This window comes from Elephas maximus, chromosome 4, assembly GCF_024166365.1.
Source record: "Elephas maximus indicus isolate mEleMax1 chromosome 4, mEleMax1 primary haplotype, whole genome shotgun sequence".
Classification (NCBI taxonomy): domain Eukaryota; kingdom Metazoa; phylum Chordata; class Mammalia; order Proboscidea; family Elephantidae; genus Elephas; species Elephas maximus.
In genome coordinates this window covers 117,009,659-117,026,583 of record NC_064822.1, presented here as the reverse complement: position 1 = coordinate 117,026,583, position 16,925 = coordinate 117,009,659, and the positions used below count along the sequence as shown (strand labels likewise).

At 53.7% G+C, this 16,925-nt stretch overlaps 1 protein-coding gene across 4 annotated transcripts; it reads left to right on the top strand.

Moving 5' to 3' along the window:
* The first annotated feature begins 1,933 nt into the window (after positions 1-1,933).
* Positions 1,934-16,871, top strand: STAT6 (signal transducer and activator of transcription 6). 4 transcript variants are annotated; one of them, XM_049883631.1, is made up of 23 exons: positions 1,935-2,134; positions 2,275-2,562; positions 5,914-6,050; positions 6,419-6,557; positions 6,840-6,923; positions 7,360-7,498; positions 7,591-7,649; positions 7,837-7,985; positions 8,763-8,894; positions 9,026-9,214; positions 9,571-9,658; positions 9,771-9,893; positions 10,793-10,885; positions 11,247-11,453; positions 12,665-12,759; positions 12,854-12,990; positions 13,331-13,477; positions 13,696-13,759; positions 13,874-13,984; positions 14,181-14,273; positions 15,561-15,626; positions 15,713-15,841; positions 15,928-16,871. In XM_049883631.1, the coding sequence occupies exons 3-23, from the start codon at positions 5,935-5,937 to the stop codon at positions 16,115-16,117; spliced, it is 2,550 nt and encodes an 849-aa protein (XP_049739588.1). In that variant the 5' UTR covers positions 1,935-2,134; positions 2,275-2,562; positions 5,914-5,934; the 3' UTR covers positions 16,118-16,871. The 4 variants fall into 4 exon arrangements, with proteins under 4 accessions (XP_049739589.1, XP_049739588.1, XP_049739585.1 ...); XM_049883628.1 differs by having other exon boundaries at positions 15,710-15,841; XM_049883632.1 differs by lacking the exon at positions 13,331-13,477 and having other exon boundaries at positions 1,934-2,134; positions 15,710-15,841.
* The last annotated feature ends 54 nt before the right edge of the window (positions 16,872-16,925 follow it).

Below are 16,925 nucleotides of genomic sequence, written 5' to 3'. Positions count from 1 at the left end.
GGGTTGCTAGTTTCAGTTCACAGACCATAGAGTTCTTTTTTTCATATACTTTCTCTCATGCAATTCTTAACAGCCACCTGGGGGGTGGCAGGACCAGGAAGAAGGTGAGGCAAGTGAGGCACTCACTCTCCAGGTCACGAAGGTCTTTTGGCCAATCCTGCAATTGCACACCTGAGAGTAAGCGCCTCCTTAAACTCGTACCCCAGGTACCCTAGGCGCCTCGCTTGCCTCGCGCTAGTCCAGGCCCTGTGAAGTAGGTTTAACTATTGTCCCCATTTGAGGAGGTGACACGCATGGTCACAAAGCTCTTAAGTGGAGTAAGACTCCAGCCGGATTTGCTTCTAAATTCTGAGTTCTTTCCATGATATCACCGCCCCCACTGGTGCAATCAGTTAGAGAGGAAGACAATAAACAGTTTCCTACCAGTACTTGCTCCTTACCTACCCCCTAAAAGGAGCCAAAGTCAGAAAATGTGTTCACTCCTTCCCCTCCTCCTGTCCAAGTTGGGGAGGGGAGGGGAACTCTGCCCCCCTGAGTCCCCTGAGATGGAGAAGCCTGAATTCAGCTACTATCTGTGAATGTCCACAAGCAGAGTGGACACCTGGGAGGACACAAAAAGTACAGGTGCTTTGACCACATATGTGCACACACTGCGGTCCTAGTGTTGCTTGCTGTACAAGCTCATGGACAGATACCCTGCCTGCCACCTCCACCCCCCAGCTCTCCCCTCTTCAGTGTAACTGCCTTCCAGAAACGGTAAACACATACACACCTCCGACAGACTCTGTCTTGTGGTGGTAGAATTATTCCCCAAATATGGGGACCCCACCTTCCTCATCCCTGGTTTATCCTGGACCATAAAAATAGGGCTTAACGTTTACTATGTGCCCGGCATTGTTCTCAGGCATTGTTCACATGTATTACTGCATCCATTCTCACTGCCTTATGGGTTAAGACCATCATTTGCACCATTTTACAGATGATGCAACTAAAGCATAAAGAGGTTAAGTAAATTGCCCAGAGTTGTGCAGTTAGCAATATTGGCAGGATTTGAACCCAAGCAGCCTGCCTCCAGAGTTCAAGCTCTTCTATGTTCTGGGCTGTGATGGGCCCGCACATGCGTACTCCTTCGCAGACGTGCATATTTGCAGATGGGAGGTGGAGGTGTTGGGGGGCTGGTTCAGCCACTAGGGGGAAGCATAAGCCCAGCTTTGACCCCCTCAGCCCTGCCCTGTTGGAGAGAAAGAAGGGGAGTGGAAACTTCCTCCCACTCCCCACAGCGCCCCCCCATACCACCGTTTCTGTGCGCCCTGCCTCTCAGTTTTGGGAGCTTGAAGGCCCCTCTGGGACCCTTGGGTTCCCCTAGTTCCTTGCATAATGAAGACTGCAGAAACCACGAGTTATGACTCAGAAGCTCTGCTGGTCAAGTCTTGTGTATTTTGAGCGCTTGAGAGAGAGACAGACAGAGTGGCGTTGCGACTGCATGTGGCTCTGAGCGCTGACATGTCTGTGTGCCTGCCTGAACGTGTGTGTGTGTGTGTATGTATGTATGTGTAGTCCTGTGGCCAGAGAAGTTGTGCATGTGTGTGTTTGTTTCTGGGTGTGTCTCAGTGTTTACCCCAGAAACAGATAGGAACTTCGCCAAGACTGCGCAGCAGATTCGTTTTCAAACCTGTCCCTTGGGAATCTGCAGTTAGTAGCTCTGACTGGTGCCAGCTCCCACCAGGGTCTGAGGAGTGGTACTCTGTGAGTGAGGAGGAGGCAAAGACTGTCTTCAGTCCCTGGTGCTCCTTCTCGAGTCTTTCAGAATTCTGAGCTGTGGGGTCCCTTCCCCCACCCCCTCCCAGCAGTGGTCACGGGACCTCTAAGGCATTCCCGCCTCAGAAGGGAGGGGGACCCAGGAGTTACAGAAGGCTTCAGGCTCCCCAGTTGCTTTTCTGGGTCCTCCACTGGAGGGAGCGCAGAGCCCAGAGGGACTTGCTTTTCCCGAGGCCCGGGTCCCTCGTGAGCCCAAACCCTAGCCCCCGCGAAAGTTTGAGTATAGGAGCGAGGCAGTTTGGGGTGGCATGTTTCTGCTTGATGTTGTGACTTCCTGGGAGAAAAAAAATCGATCGCCTCCAGGGGGACAGACAAAGTGAGTAGGGGGCAGGGGCAGCCTCCCCTCCTGCCTGGCCATAGGCCCCCCGAGGCACAGCCTTGATTTTCCGCTGCGCTCCCCGACTGGGCACTGGAGGCACACACATTCACCCCACTTTCTTCCTCTTCCTCCTCCAGCCCACTTTCTCTTCTCTGTGTCGTCAGAGCTCCAGGGAGGGACCTGGGTAGACAGAGAAGCCGGAAACAGCCAGCGGGCTGGGGCAGCTACTGCTTACACTGAAGAGAAAGGACGGGAGAGGGTTTGTGTGTGTGTGTGTGTGTGTCTGTGTGTGTGTCTTTTTGGTGGTAGTGGTGGAGGGGGGGTGCTGGCAGGTCCGACCCTCAACTTGCTGGACAGAACTACAGACACATGGGGCCTGGCAGTGCCCGCTGAGAGAGGGAGAAGACAGCAGAGGGGTTGCCAAGGTGAGGGGATGCCTCTGAGGGGGGTGGGGAGACCTCTGGCTATGAGTGTGGGAGAGGGGTTAAAAGGGATTCTTCCTGGGCAGGGTGGATGGTCCCCAAGAAATTGGTAGCTGGTGGTACTGGGTTTGGGCAAGTTTCGAACTCTGAAGAATCAGGGCGGGTACAGGCCCCAGCACCCCCACCCCTGCCCATGGGTCACCTCCACATTCCACCGCGGCACTTTCAAGGGGATGTAAAGCAGGGAAAGGAGGAAAAGGAGGTGCCTCTCTGGCGGGGGGACGTAGTTGCCCCTCCCTAGAAGGTTGATGCCAGAGAGCAGTGGATCCCAATCTTCGCCCCCATAATGGTTCTTGTTCAAGGGTTTAGCTTGTCTGGGGGGTGAGCGAGCCCCAGATGTAGACTTCATGGTGCCCCAGAGGAGGGGGAATTTCCCCCTCAAAATTGATCCACGCTTGGCTGCTGTAAACGCTGAGATTTCCCCGGAGCCGAGTTAACCCTCCTCGTGCTGAACTGGCTCCGCCTCCCCTCTTCCTCCCCCCTCCCTGCCCCACCGCCACATACACACATTGGGCAATTCTGAGAAGCGCTTTTGCGTTTCGATCCAGTGGCCACAGGGCCAGAGGACTCGCGAATGTAGGGGTTGAGTGATCGCGTTTAGGCCAAGAAGCGGGCCGATGAGGATCCTGGACGTGGGGCTTCCCTTCCCGGTCTGGGAGGGAACACTGGCCCCGCCCCCTCACGCCGTGGCTCCTCCCCCGACTCCCTTTGTACAAGGTGGCCTGTCCAGTCTAGGCCGAAAGACCCAGCCTCGCTATGGGGTAGGGGTGGGGGTGGGGGTGGGGGTGGGCGTTACCCTGTGGGGGTGGGAGGAGTGTGGCTTCCTGATGCTTGGGGAGGTGGTGGGGGGCGGAGATTTGAAGCCAGGAGACTGGTCTTTCAGCTAGGGGATACAGAGGAAAGGGCGGCTGCCTATGGTTTAGGGCTGACCAGGAGTCCAAGGTCTGGAATTTCAGCACCGGGAGAGATGGGAGGAGCAGATAGATTGGAGCCCTCCCTTGAATCTGAAATAAACCAACCAGCTCCAGAAGGTGCCTCCCCCACCCCACGGGGTGGAGGAGAGCAAGGCCTGTTTGGAGACCCTGAGCAGAGGGGGACAAGTGGAGAAGATTCTGCCTTTGAGAGAAAAGAGCTGGAGGGGGTAAGGAGTGGCAGGAGAGGCCAGAGGATCTTGGAGCAGAGTCTGCAGAGAAGGGGCCCTCTGTTCTCCATGCCTTCAGGAGACTTAGGAGAGGGGAGAGGCTGAAAGTGCAACAGGAGAGTTTGGGGTTACTGGGTCGGGGGAGACCCAGGGAGTTTCCATCCCCATCCTCTCCTCACCTCAGGGACAGGCACACTACATGAGAAACGTGAACTGAGAGACTCCTGGGAAACCACTGGTTACCTCCACCCTGTAGCCCACCTAGAAGTGAGGCCGCAACCCTCCCCCCATCCGCCCAGGTCTCCTGTGCTCTCTCCTTCTTTCCTTCTCTCCCCTTGGCCTTCTAGTGCCCTCTCACTTTCTCTCCCCCTCCATTATGCTTTTTCTCTTCAGGCTTATTAACCCCACCTTTCCCCCAGTCTCCCTCACTCTCTTCCTTAGTTCTTTCTACTTTCCCCCTTGTCTCCATCCCTCCTCCCTCCCTTCTCCTCCCACCCTCCCCCTCCTCATAGGATGATGGGATGTGAAGCCAGAAGGAGTCTTGACAGCACAGTGTGGTGGCTAAATCTCAAGAATTGGGCAGACTTGGATTCAAATTCTGCCACTGAAACTCACTAGCTGAGTGGTCTTGAGCAAGTTAGAGAACCTCCTTGAGCCTCAGTTTCTTCATCCATAAAAAGGGATAATTATATGTTTTTGAAATTGTTATGAGGCTCTGAGATAATACGCTTAGTGTAATTCCTCATACATAGTAAGCTCTTAATAAATGGTAGCTGTTATCGCTCTGGGGGCATTGGTGGTTCAGTGATAGAATTCTCACCTTCCATGCCAGAAAGCCTAGGAGATACCCTGGTGGCACAATGTTTAAGCACTCAGCCGTGAACCAAAAGGTTGGTGGTTCAAACTCACCCAGCGTCTCCACGGGACAAAAGATGTGGCCATCTGCTCCCATAAAGAAAGATTACAGCCTAGGAAACCCCAATGGGCAGTCCTACTCTGTCATATAGGGTTGCTATGAGTTGGAATGGAGTTGATGGCACACAACAACAACAAGAAGATGTTGGAGACTCAGGTTCCCCAACCAAAATACCTCATACACAGTCACTACCCATCTGTCAGTAGAGGCTTGAATGTTACTATGGTGCTGGACAGGTTTCAGTAGACCTTTCAGACTAAGACAGACAAGGAGGAAAGGCTTGGTGATCTGAAAACCAGCCAGTGAAAACCCCGTGGATCACGAGGGCTTTATCCTGGGAATGGGGCTGTACCAGGGCAATGCTTAGTTCCGTTGTGCATGGGGTCACCATGAGTTGGGGACTAATTCGACACCAGTTAACAACAATATTATCACTCTATCATCTTCATCATCTAACCTGATGGTTTTCAAAATCTCTTGGAGCCCAGGAATTTTGAGGGGTTTTTCCAGGGACATATTTGGGGTCAGAAGGTGGGGAAAGGGACGTCGAAGCAGTGGAGCTCCAGGCCTTCCACACTTGCTTTCAACAGAGCAGCTTCAATTTTATATCTTCTGTATAGTTGAGAAGAGGCCTGGTGGTGTACTGGTTAAGAACTCGGCTGCTACCAAAAAGTGGGCAGTTCGAATCCACCAGCCGCTCCTTAGAAACCCTATGGGGCCGTTCTACTCTGTCCTGTAAGGTTGCTGCTATGAGTTGGAATTGACTCAATGGCAATGAGTTTTTTGGTACTCTACAGATTAAAAACTGTAATTGTCTACTACTTTCAAAAGTCTGGAAAGCTCTGCACTCATCCCACCCTCGTGTCTTATAGATGAGAAGACTGAGGACCACGGAGGGGAGGTCCCTTGTCCACAGAACCAGAGCTAGGTCTAGACCTGGAACCCAAGTTCCCCGCCTTCTCTGGGGGAGATTTTTCCCCACTTCCTTGATCCCCTTTTCTCCCCACCCCTCTGAAAGCCCAATTCTACCCACCACCATTGCCACTGTGAACACCATTAAAGGTGTTACCCTGTTTCAGGCACTGACCAAGGATGTGTCTGGTTTGAGGGGATCTGGTTGTGAGTGGCAGTGGAGATGGTCTCTGGGAGGGCTGTCTACAAGAGGTCCCTGGCTGCCCCAGTAGATAGACTGAGTTGCTCAGGCACATCTCAGAGTGGGCTTTTTCCTGTCCTCCAGGCACCCTCCAAGCCCCAGATCATGTCTTTGTGGGGTCTGGTCTCCAAGATGCTCCCAGAAAAACTGCAGCGGCTCTACGTCGACTTTCCCCAACACCTGCGGCATCTCCTGGGTGACTGGCTGGAGAACCAGCCCTGGTGAGTCCCTCCAGGTCCTCCCGACCCACCTCCCTCTCATTGGACTGTCTCCCTTCACCTGTGCGATTCAGGATCTGGGACCCATTATCCCATGTGTGGTGCCAAGATTTAGAGGGCTGTCTGTGCCCACCCCCCCTCAAGACCAGACTATACATGTTGACACGTGGAGTCCCTGTGTGCAAGTGTGCAAGAACACTTCCCATAACAGCTGGAAAATGGGGGAACAAGAGGCAAGGATGAGGGCTGCAGAAGTCTGGATGGAGAATAAGGAAGGGAAAGGAGCCACTGACCTGTTTGCTGTGGGGTGGAGGGTCCAGAGAGCTGAGGAAGCCCTGGGCTGAGGCTGCTTCACCCTGATCTTCCCACAGGGAGTTCCTGGTTGGCTCAGATGCTTTCTGCTGCAACATGGCCAGCGCCCTACTCTCGGCTACTGTCCAGCGCCTTCAGACCACTGCTGGAGAGCAGGGGGAGGGGAGCACCATCTTGCAACACATCAGCACTCTGGAGGTGGGAGCAGGAGTGGAGGGGACAGGGATGGGCTCTGCTGGGACCTGGGTGGAGCTGGGGTGAGCACTGGACCCTGGAAGAAAATTGGTGTTCCTGTGGTTGGCTGTTAGCTAGCATGCAAATTAGATTTAAAAGTATGCAAATGCATAAAAACTTCTGGAGTCTACAGTTGTCTCCCTTCAGTGCATGTGTGGATGGGGGGGTGGGCAGTGCGGGAATGCTGGATATGAAGGACGTGAGTAAGATCTAGGCTAACCTTGCCCATTGCCCTCGCCTCTACAGAGCATATACCAGAGGGATCCCCTGAAGCTGGTGGCCACTTTCAGACAAATACTTCAGGGGGAGAAAAAAGCTGTTATGGAACAGGTATTGTGATACCCTACTCCCCACCCCAACTTAACTCCCTGATGCCACAGCTTGAACCATGAAAATCCAGAAAAGAATTTGAATCTCAGGAAAGCCTCAGTGTTCTAAGCCCAGGATGACCAAAGGAGGTTCCTGGGGTCAGAGTGAACCCCAAGCCAAGCTCAGGGAAACTTCAAATGAGGTACAGAGGGTAGTAAGGCCTGGGGAGGACAGAGCAAAAGGTGGGGAATTGATTCTGCCAGGAGAGAGGTCTGATCTCCAGGGGATCCCAAAAGGTCAGGAAGAGCTGCCAAAGGGGAGATGGGAGTCAGACAAGGGCTCTGTCTGTCTCCCTTTCTGCAGAGCATGGCAGAGGGCACCCCTTCAGGGAGTGGGGGCTAGGTGTTGAGGGATGGGCAGAATGTCTCACCTCTTGGCATGTGTCCCTCCTGTGCAGTTCCACCACCTGCCAATGTCTTTCCACTGGAAGCAGGAAGAACTTAAGTTTAACACAGCTCTGCAGAGGCTGCAGCATCAAGTAGGGAAGATCCGCCTTCTCCAAGAAGCCCTGAAGCAGGGGCCTGAGGCTGGCCAAGGTGGGGGCCAGGCCCTGGAGCCCCAGGAGGGTTCTGGGGAATGTGTGGGGTGTGATCCCACCTTGGACCTCACTGCTGATTTTTGTCCCCAGTCTCAGTGTCTCTGCACACCTTGATAGAAACTCCTGCCAATGGGACTGGGTCAAGGGAGGTGAGTAATGGGCTGAAAGGCGGAGCCTGAGCTCCCGGTGCAGCTCAAGGGATGGAAATTAGACCTCAGAGAGGCAAGGACTGAGGTGGGGCAGGGTAATGTCAGAGGTGAGAAAGAGAGCCCTACCCCCCAAAGCTGGGTGAGGAGGCCCTGTGTGGCCTTGGCTCAAGCCCCTCCCTGTCCACAGGCCCTGCCCACGTTGCTGCAGGAGTCTGTGGGGGAGCTGGAGGTGGTCCAGACCCTGGTGCTGAAAAGGATCCAGATTTGGAAACGGCAGCAGCAGCTGGCAGGGAATGGCGCACCCTTTGAGGAGAGCCTGGCCCCTCTACAGGAGAGGTTGGGCAGGGCTGGTGGAGAAGGGCTGACTGGGAGTGGGCACCTGCTGTCCCTGCTGGAGGGGGGCAGGTGGGCAGGACCCACGGGTGCGAGAGAGAAAAAGCCAAGTAGGAGGGCCTTGGAGCAGGCCAGTGCCAGCCGGATGGTGCACACCATCGCGCAGGTCCTGTCCTATACAGGTTTGACCGGCCAGGGGACCCAAGTGGGGCTAATCCAGCCCACGCTTTTCTCTTCAAGCCCTGTGCCCAGAGGAATGGGAGCCTTTTTCTATCTGGCCTATTGGGTGTGTTGTTGTCAAGTGCCGTCGAGTTGATTCTGACTCATAGCGAGCCCATATGACAGAGTAGAACTCCCCAAAAGGGTTTTATTGGCTGTAATTTTTATGGAAGCAGATTGCCAGGTCTTTCTCCCTTGGAGCAGTTGGGTGGGTTCGAACTACCAATTTTTCATTTAGCAGCCGAGTGCTCAACTATTGTGCTACCAGGGCTCCTTTGTTGGGTGGGGGCACCTTCCAACTTGCACACAAGCACTGTATGTGTTCGCAGCTGCCCTGGTACCAGAGCCCTGGTGAAGAGAGGCAGCTGTGTTTCCGCAGGGGGCCTGGGCACTGAAAACGAGCCCAGAGCCTCTGCAGCCCAGGTGCCCTGCAGCCACCCATTGCCTACTCCACCCCTCCACAAACACTATCCTGCTTTCTTCCTGGGTTAAGGGGAAAGGAGTGTGGGCTGGAGCAGGCAGCCTAAATCCTGTTCCCCCTGACCTCTGTCCTGGCCCCAGGTGTGAGAGCCTGGTGGACATTTATTTCCAGCTGCAGCAGGAGGTGGGGGCAGCTGGTGGGGAGCTTGAACCCAAGATCCGGGCATCGCTGGTCAGTCGGCTAGATGACGTCCTGCGAACCCTCGTCACCAGGTATGCCCCAGGAGCTCCCAGCCTGGCCTAGAGCAAGCCCCACAGATGGAAGGAAGGGAGCTAGAGTGTGGGGAGGGCACCAGGAGGGAGCAGGCCCCTAACTCCCCTTGTGTTCTCTTCACTCCTCGCAGCTCTTTCCTGGTGGAGAAGCAGCCCCCCCAGGTTTTGAAGACTCAGACGAAGTTCCAGGCTGGGGTTCGGTTTCTGCTGGGCCTGCGGTTCCTGGGGGCCCCAGCCAAGCCCCCGCTGGTCAGGGCTGACATGGTGACTGAGAAGCAGGCGAGGGAGCTGAGTATGCCCCAAGGGCCCGGCACAGGAGCGTAAGCCAGGGCGAGGGCTGGAGAAGGTCTATTGGGGTGATGGAGGCTAGAGGAGCCTGGGGGGATGGCATCATGAAGGTGGGGTGATGGGGAGAGAGCCATGGGATGTGGGGATCCTCAGTGGTCAAGGCAGGGGAAAAGGAGGGAACCATGCAGGGGCTGGAGTGGGGCGGAAGAATCATGGTTTGGCCAAGATGGAGACTCCTGTCTTAAAAACCCAAGTGAGAGGATGCAGATTTGGGGCTGTGACAGCGGGTGGCCCACGCCATTCACCCATGGACTCAGGCTCCTCACACTCGTGGGTATACCTGGCCCAGCTGGGATGAGCTCGCTCACTCTCTGGCCTCCCTCGGCAGAGAAAGCAGCGGGGAGATCATCAACAACACAGTGCCCCTGGAGAACAGCATTCCGGGTAGTTGCTGCTCCGCCCTGTTCAAGAACCTGGTGAGGGGCTTCAGGGTGCAGTGGAGGGGGTGTGCTCAGACTGTGGGACTCTCCTGGGAGAGGGTGCCAGGAGCCCAGGAGAAGCTGTCTCTGCCCTCGCCCCTCCCGGCAGCTTTTGAAGAAAATCAAGCGGTGTGAGCGGAAGGGCACGGAGTCTGTCACCGAGGAGAAGTGTGCTGTGCTTTTCTCCACCAGCTTCACACTTGGCCCCAACAAACTTCCCATCCAGCTCCAGGTGAACCGAGGCCCCAGCCCTGCCCCAGTCTGGGACACCACACACTGGGGCCCTGAGTCCTTAATCCTCCTGACTTCCTCCTGCCTTATGTGTCTGGGATTCTTAAACCCTGGGACCAGGAAGACCTGGCGATTTGCTTCTATTAAGATTATAGCCAAGAAAATCCTATGGAGCAATTCTGTTTAGTAACAAATGGGGCCGCCATGAGTCAGAATCAACTCAATGAGACGAATTTGGTTTTTTTGTTTGTTTTTGAGCCAGGGTGAGCAGGAAGGAGTGAGTGTATATGCCTGGGAAGAAGAGTCTATAGCAACTAACACTCATTAAGCACTTTTTATAGACCAGGGCACTGTTTTAAGTGATATCTACACCCTGTTGGCACAATGGCTAAGTGCTCAGCTGCTAACCCACCCAGCGGCTCTGTGGGAGAAAGACCTGGCGATCTGCTCCCATAAAGATTACAGCCTAGAAAACCCTATGGGGGCAGTTCTACCCTGTCACATGGGGTCACTATGAGTTGAAATTGACTCAACAGCACACAACAACACACACACACATTTTGGTTTTCACAATAACATTATGAGATAGGTACTATTACTGGCCTCATTTTATAGATAAGGATATTGAGACACAGAGAGAGCAAGTAATTTGCCCAAGGTGACACAGCTCTTAAATGTTAGAGCTTTATTTGAAACCCGGAAGTCTGGCTTCATAGCATTGATGCCTATCCACTTCTCTACAGTATGGGACTAGTTCGGCTTCAGAAAGTATTTAATAACATACCGTAAGATTTTAACTATACCGTGCAAGCCCAAGAACTTCCCTATACCCTCAGAGTCAGCATGCCAAGGAAATTTCTTACCCCAATAAGAAGAACCCCCTCTCTCCATCCCCTTAAGGCCTTGTCTCTGCCCCTGGTGGTCATCGTCCATGGCAACCAAGACAACAATGCCAAAGCCACCATCCTGTGGGACAATGCCTTCTCAGAGATGGTGAGGAAAGACCCAAAGTGGGGGAACAGTGCAGGGTGGGTTTTAACATGAGGGTACATCCTGGGAGAGTACCTGTGCTGCAGGCTGGAGGGGTGGCAGACATGTAAAAATGGATTTACCTTGATTCCTTCTCATGGACCTGCTTTCGCATTCCTTCTGACATCTTTTCATTCCCAGTTTTGATGACTGTCACGTCATAGCACCATAAAACCACTGATGAAAAAGCAATGTCTTTGTGAACGAGTGAAGGAGACAGTGCTAGGAGGATGGAGTGTGGGGGAGGTAGAAGGCGTGAGGGCCGATCTAAGGAAGAACAGGGGTGATAGCCTGAGATGCCCTCTCCTTTCCCCCTTCACCCCAGGAGCGTGTGCCCTTTGTGGTGGCTGAGCGAGTGCCCTGGGAGAAAATGTGTGAAACTCTGAACCTCAAGTTCATGGCAGAGGTGGGGACCAACCGGGGCCTGCTCCCAGAGCACTTCCTCTTCTTGGCTCAGAAGATCTTCAATGACAACAGCCTCAGCATGGAGGCCTTCCAGCACCGTTCTGTGTCCTGGTCACAGTTCAACAAGGTCATTCTTCTGCCCTCCGAACCTCCCACCCAGGAGCACCCAGTGCTCTTCATATCAGAGCACTCAGCCTCCCCACCCTCCACCCAGGGATGACCCCTGGGATCTTCACTGTGCTTCATCATGCGTAGCATATCACAGTGCTTATGGGGGGCTCTGGTGCCAGGCCTTGGTCTGGGGATCAGCCCAGAGTGCTTGCTTTCTGGCACCCCTCAGGTTTCGGGAGGCCCCCTGTCCTCCCTCTTCACTGTTGACTTGCATGCCTCTCCCAGATTGTTTGTAAACTGAGCTCTGATTCAAAATGACTTTGGCCCATCGGGAAAACAGTACAATCCACGGCGAAATTCCATAGGGACGTGTGCAGTAATAATAGCTACCATGTGTTAACGGCTTACTACATGCCAGGCATTGTGCTTAACACTTTTGCGTGTTATCTTATTTAGTCCTCCCAACATCCCTTTGAGGCAGGTACTATTATTATCCCCGTTTTACAGATGAGGAACCTGATGCTCAGAGGGGTTAGGTAGTTTGTCCATGGTCTCACAGCAGGTTAGTGGCATGGCTAGGATGGAACCCCATATTTCTGACTCTTGCTGTTAACTCCTGCATTTGACTGCCTCCAAAATAGGATGGCCCAGGACTGGGTGAGTTACAAAAATGGGGAAAATGGAGATCTGGGTGTCTTGATGGCAATCAGCTGAGTGAAGTGCAGGCATGTTCTGCTCTCTTAGAAAAAAAGGAAGAAAGAAAAGCCACGAGATCAGAAGATGTGTTAGTAAAGGGAGAACAACACATACCTGGCAAGTTGCCTTTCTCTGGACTCCTCCTCGGCCGGGCCTCCTTAGGAAGATAGCGTAGCACGGTGGTTATTGGGGGCTCTGGTGCCAGACCACCTGGGGTCAAATCCCAGCTCTGCCTCTCACCAGCTGTGCTGACCTGGGCTGACTTCTCTGTGCTTCTGGAGTAAGATGAGATAGTTACAGTAGCTACCTCCATAGGCTTGTAAAGATCAATTAATATATGGAAAGGGCTTGCAATAATGCCTGGCATATATAATAAGCTTGAATGTTAGCCATTATCATTAATTCGGTGTCAGGTCCAGTTTGGTACCTGAACCTTGTGATTCTTGTGTATGTACTCACAGCCCAACTCCTGTCCCCCCTCCACCTCCGCACACACATTCTCTCCTCCCTGTCTCCCCCTGCCCCCCCCAGGAGATCCTGCTGGGTCGTGGCTTCACCTTTTGGCAGTGGTTTGATGGTGTCCTAGACCTCACCAAACGCTGTCTCCGGAGCTACTGGTCAGATAGGTGAGTCCCTGCCCCAGGTGGCCTGGGTAGCTATACCTCCAGCTCCCTCTCCATCCCGTGTCCCCACCGCCATGCTGTCCTTCATCCTGGCCAGGCTGATCATCGGCTTCATCAGCAAACAGTATGTCACTAGCCTTCTTCTCAACGAGCCTGATGGGACCTTCCTCCTCCGCTTCAGTGACTCCGAGATTGGGGGCATCACCATTGCCCACGTCATCCGGGGCCAGGATGGTGAGGTCACCCCAGCTGGTCCTCTACGTCTGTGCTTGTGTCTTCTGGAGTTTCTTCTGGAGAGACATATACTAGCCTTCCTTGATGTCAACCCTACCGTTCAGGAAATTTTCCCTTGGGCCGAAATTCTCTTCTTCCTTCTGTGGTCTAAACTTCTGTCTTCTCACTGTGAGCTTTGTGGGAATGGAGACTAGCAAGCCTCCTTCCTTCAGGACTCCCACCCCAGGGGCCTCTTTCCCTTGCCTTTGTAGACTGATAATGGGTCCTGTGGCGGGGCCTGGCCCTGGGGAAGGGGAAGAACATCTGGACAGAGGGACCCAGAGTCTCATTCCTGTTGTAGGCTCCCCACAGATAGAGAACATCCAGCCGTTCTCGGCCAAGGACCTGTCCATCCGCTCACTAGGGGACCGAATCCGGGACCTTGCTCAGCTCAAAAACCTCTACCCCAAGAAACCCAAGGATGAGGCTTTCCGAAGCCACTATAAGCGTGAGCTGGAGCTGGCAGTGCTGCCTCCCTCCTGTCACTCGCCTTCTCCCTGCTCCCAGCTGCCCCCTCTCTACCTGCCCATCGTGTCATCCCCAACTTCCCTCCCTGTCTTCTTAGTCCCACTTCTCCTGGCTCCCCATCCGCCATGCCCACCTTCTCCACCTCCCTTCCTCCCTAACTCCAAGTATTCCATGGCTCTCTTTGCCTCCCCACAACAGCTGAACAGATGGGCAAGGATGGCAGGGGTTATGTCCCAGCAACCATCAAGATGACTGTGGAAAGGTGAGTGTGATGGTGTTGATGGTGAGTGGGGCCTGGGGACTGGCACTTACCTGCAGGAAGGGGTGGTGGCATCAACCCTTGGTCAGGCATATGTATTTTCCTCCTACTTTCCAGGGACCAGCCGCTTCCCACCCCAGAGCCCCAAATGCCTGCCATGGTGCCCACTTACGATCATGGAATGACCTCTGATTCCTCCATGAACATGCAGCTTGGCTCAGATATGGTGTAAGGAGCTTGAGAGACAAGAGTGGGGCTGGTCTGTGCAGAGGACTTTCAGTGTGGGCCTCTGGGAGAGCTGGCATTGGGGGCTGGAGCAGGGCATTTTCCTTTCTGTGAAAGGGGGGTTCCCCTTCCCTAGGATGGGGGTGGAAGGGGGCCCAGGAGAACAGCTGGCATCAGAGGGTGTACTTTCTTTCCCCAGGCCCCAGGTGTACCCACCACACTCTCACTCTATCCCCTCGTATCAAGCCCTCTCTCCAGAAGAACCGGTCAATGTGTTGCCAGCCTTCCAGGAGTAAGTCAGGGTTGGGAGTACCCAACTGCAGAGGGGGTAGGCATTTGCATTTGTTAGGAGAAGCTGTTCTGTGAAAAAGGGGCAGTGAATGCTACATCTCTTCTCTTGTGCCCACTCCATCAAGGCAGTAGTGGTTAAGACTGCCTAGGTTCGAATTCCAGCCTTGCCACTTAAGAACTTTGGGGGGACTTACTTAACCTCTGAGGCCTCATCTGTAAAATGGGGGAAATAATAATAATGCCTACCTCATAGGGTTATTGTGAACGTTAAATAACTTAATGATATGTGTAAAGCTGAGCACAGTACCTCCTAGCAAGAACTAGGTATTAGTTTTATCTTTCCTACCCTTGAAATCCAATGTCCCTAATTTACTGTCTTGATTTTTATTTATTCATCTATTTTGACCTTGGAGTGGCCTAATTAAAACCTAAATTTTTGTTCCCTAATTAACACCTAAAAAACCCAAAACCAAATCCATTGCCATTGAGTTGATTCTGACTCATAGTGATCCTACAGAACATAGCAGAACTGCCCCATAGGGTTTTCAAGGAGTGCCTGGTAGATTTGAACTGCCGACCTTTTGGTGAGCAGCCAAACTCTTAATCACTATGCCACTAGGGTTTCCAAGTAACACCTAGGTGCTTATTAACTCTTGTTGGTGTTAGATGCCATTAAGTCAATTTCGATTTATAGCAACCCCATGTGACAGAGTGGAACTGCCCCATAGGGCTTTCTAAGCTGTAATCTTCATGGGAGTAGATCGTCAGATCTTTCCACATGCCTGCACATGCAGTACACACACACAGCTCTCTGTGGAAGGTGGCGTTGAGCTGAGGGCGGGGGGTGAGAGCACAGGTTAGGGCACAGAGTGTTCCTCTGCCCACTCTGAGCCAGGGCCCAAAACGCACATGTACAAACAAGCAGAGCCACTGGGTGGGATGAACCGCCAACCTTTCAGTTAGCAGCTGAATGCTCCACCGCTGTGCCACCAGGGCTCCTTTATTAACTCTTAGTCAAGGTATAACATCTCCCCTCCCAAGAGCTGAAGTGGGAGTGGGGACTGTGAGGGGCTTAGAACATTCGAAGTTAGCTAGTCCAACACTCCCCCAACCATTTTACAGATGGGAAGACTGAGCTCAGGCTGTAGAATCTGGCTTGTTAATAAGGCCGCTCAGTTAGTGAGCTGTGAAGCCAGGATACGGAGCCAGAACTTCTGTCTCCTCACTCAATGGTCTTGACCTTGCTAACACCTTCCTTCCTCTGACCTTGCATCCTTCCTGCTTGCAGACCTCACCTGCAGATGCCCCCCAGCCTGAACCAGATACACCTGTCCTATGACCAACCTCACCCCCAGTGAGTGACAAACCCCTCCTGACCCCATGCTTACCATTGTTTCCCCACCTCAGCCCCTCACCTATCTCCTGTTCTGGTCCCAGCAGGGGCCTGTTGCCGTGTCAGCCTCGGGAACATGCTGTGCCCACCCCTGAGCCCCTGCTCTGCTCAGATGTGCCCATGGCGGAAGAGGGATGCCTGAGCCCGCAGGTGGGAGGGTTCCCTCAGGGAACCTGGTGAGTGTTGGCCTGGGTTGGCGGCTGGGCAGGGCTGAAGAATGGGCACCATGCCTACCCCACTCTTTCCCCCTTCCTCCTTGCAGGGTCGGTGAAGACTTGTTCCCTCCCCTGCTGCCTCCTACTGAACAGGATCTCACCAAGCTACTCCTTGAGGGGCAAGGGGAGCCAGGGGGAGGGCCTCTGGGAGTCCAGCCCCTCATGCAGCCCTCCACCTATGGGCAGTCTGGGATCACCCTGTCTCACCTGGACCTAAGGGCCAATCCCAGTTGGTAATCCCAGCTGGAGGGAGGGCCCAGAGACAGCTCTCACACTCCCAGGGATCTGCTATAGACACCTGCCCATGCTCCTGCCAAGCGGCGGAGGGGAGGGTGCCCTCTTCACCCCCTACCTAGTCCCTGGTCAGAAAAAAAGACTACCAAAAGAATGCATTGTAAGTGGAACCGATCCACTCCTTCCCTCCCACTCCTACACACACCCCTGCCCGCCCCCTTCCAGCACAGGAAGGGAAGTCAGGCTCCAAAGTGAGACATGCCTCAACACGCCTGCATATGCAGCACACACAGTGCACACACACAGTTCTCTGTGCAATCTGGGGTTGAGCCAGAGGGCGACAGAACAAGAGCACAAGTTAGGGTATGGAGTTCTCTGCCCACTCGGAGCCAGGGCCCAGGATGCACATGTAGGAACACACAGTCACCTGCATACATTCGCACTAGAGGTCAAGGATGGAGTGGAGGGGTTGGGGTGCCAGTCTCCAGGGAAAGGGGGGGGCAGTTCAGAGGTCCCTGGGTGGGAGAAGGAGAGGATCTGTACATTGGGTTACTGATGTGGGTTTTGCCCAGATTAAAAAACAAACAAAATCCCCAACACTGCAATTCCTGACAGACAGATGGAAGCTTTTCCTGTGTGTATGAGCTCACCCAGAAGTACAAGGGCTGAGTTTTGTCATGTGTCGCTGTGTGGAAAAATATGTACCTGAGACATGTTAATGTACAGATGTTACACCTAAGAACACGTGTCTATTTGATTTTGCCTGTGTGACAACACAGATTTGGAAGTGGGAGACCCCACACAAAAGACA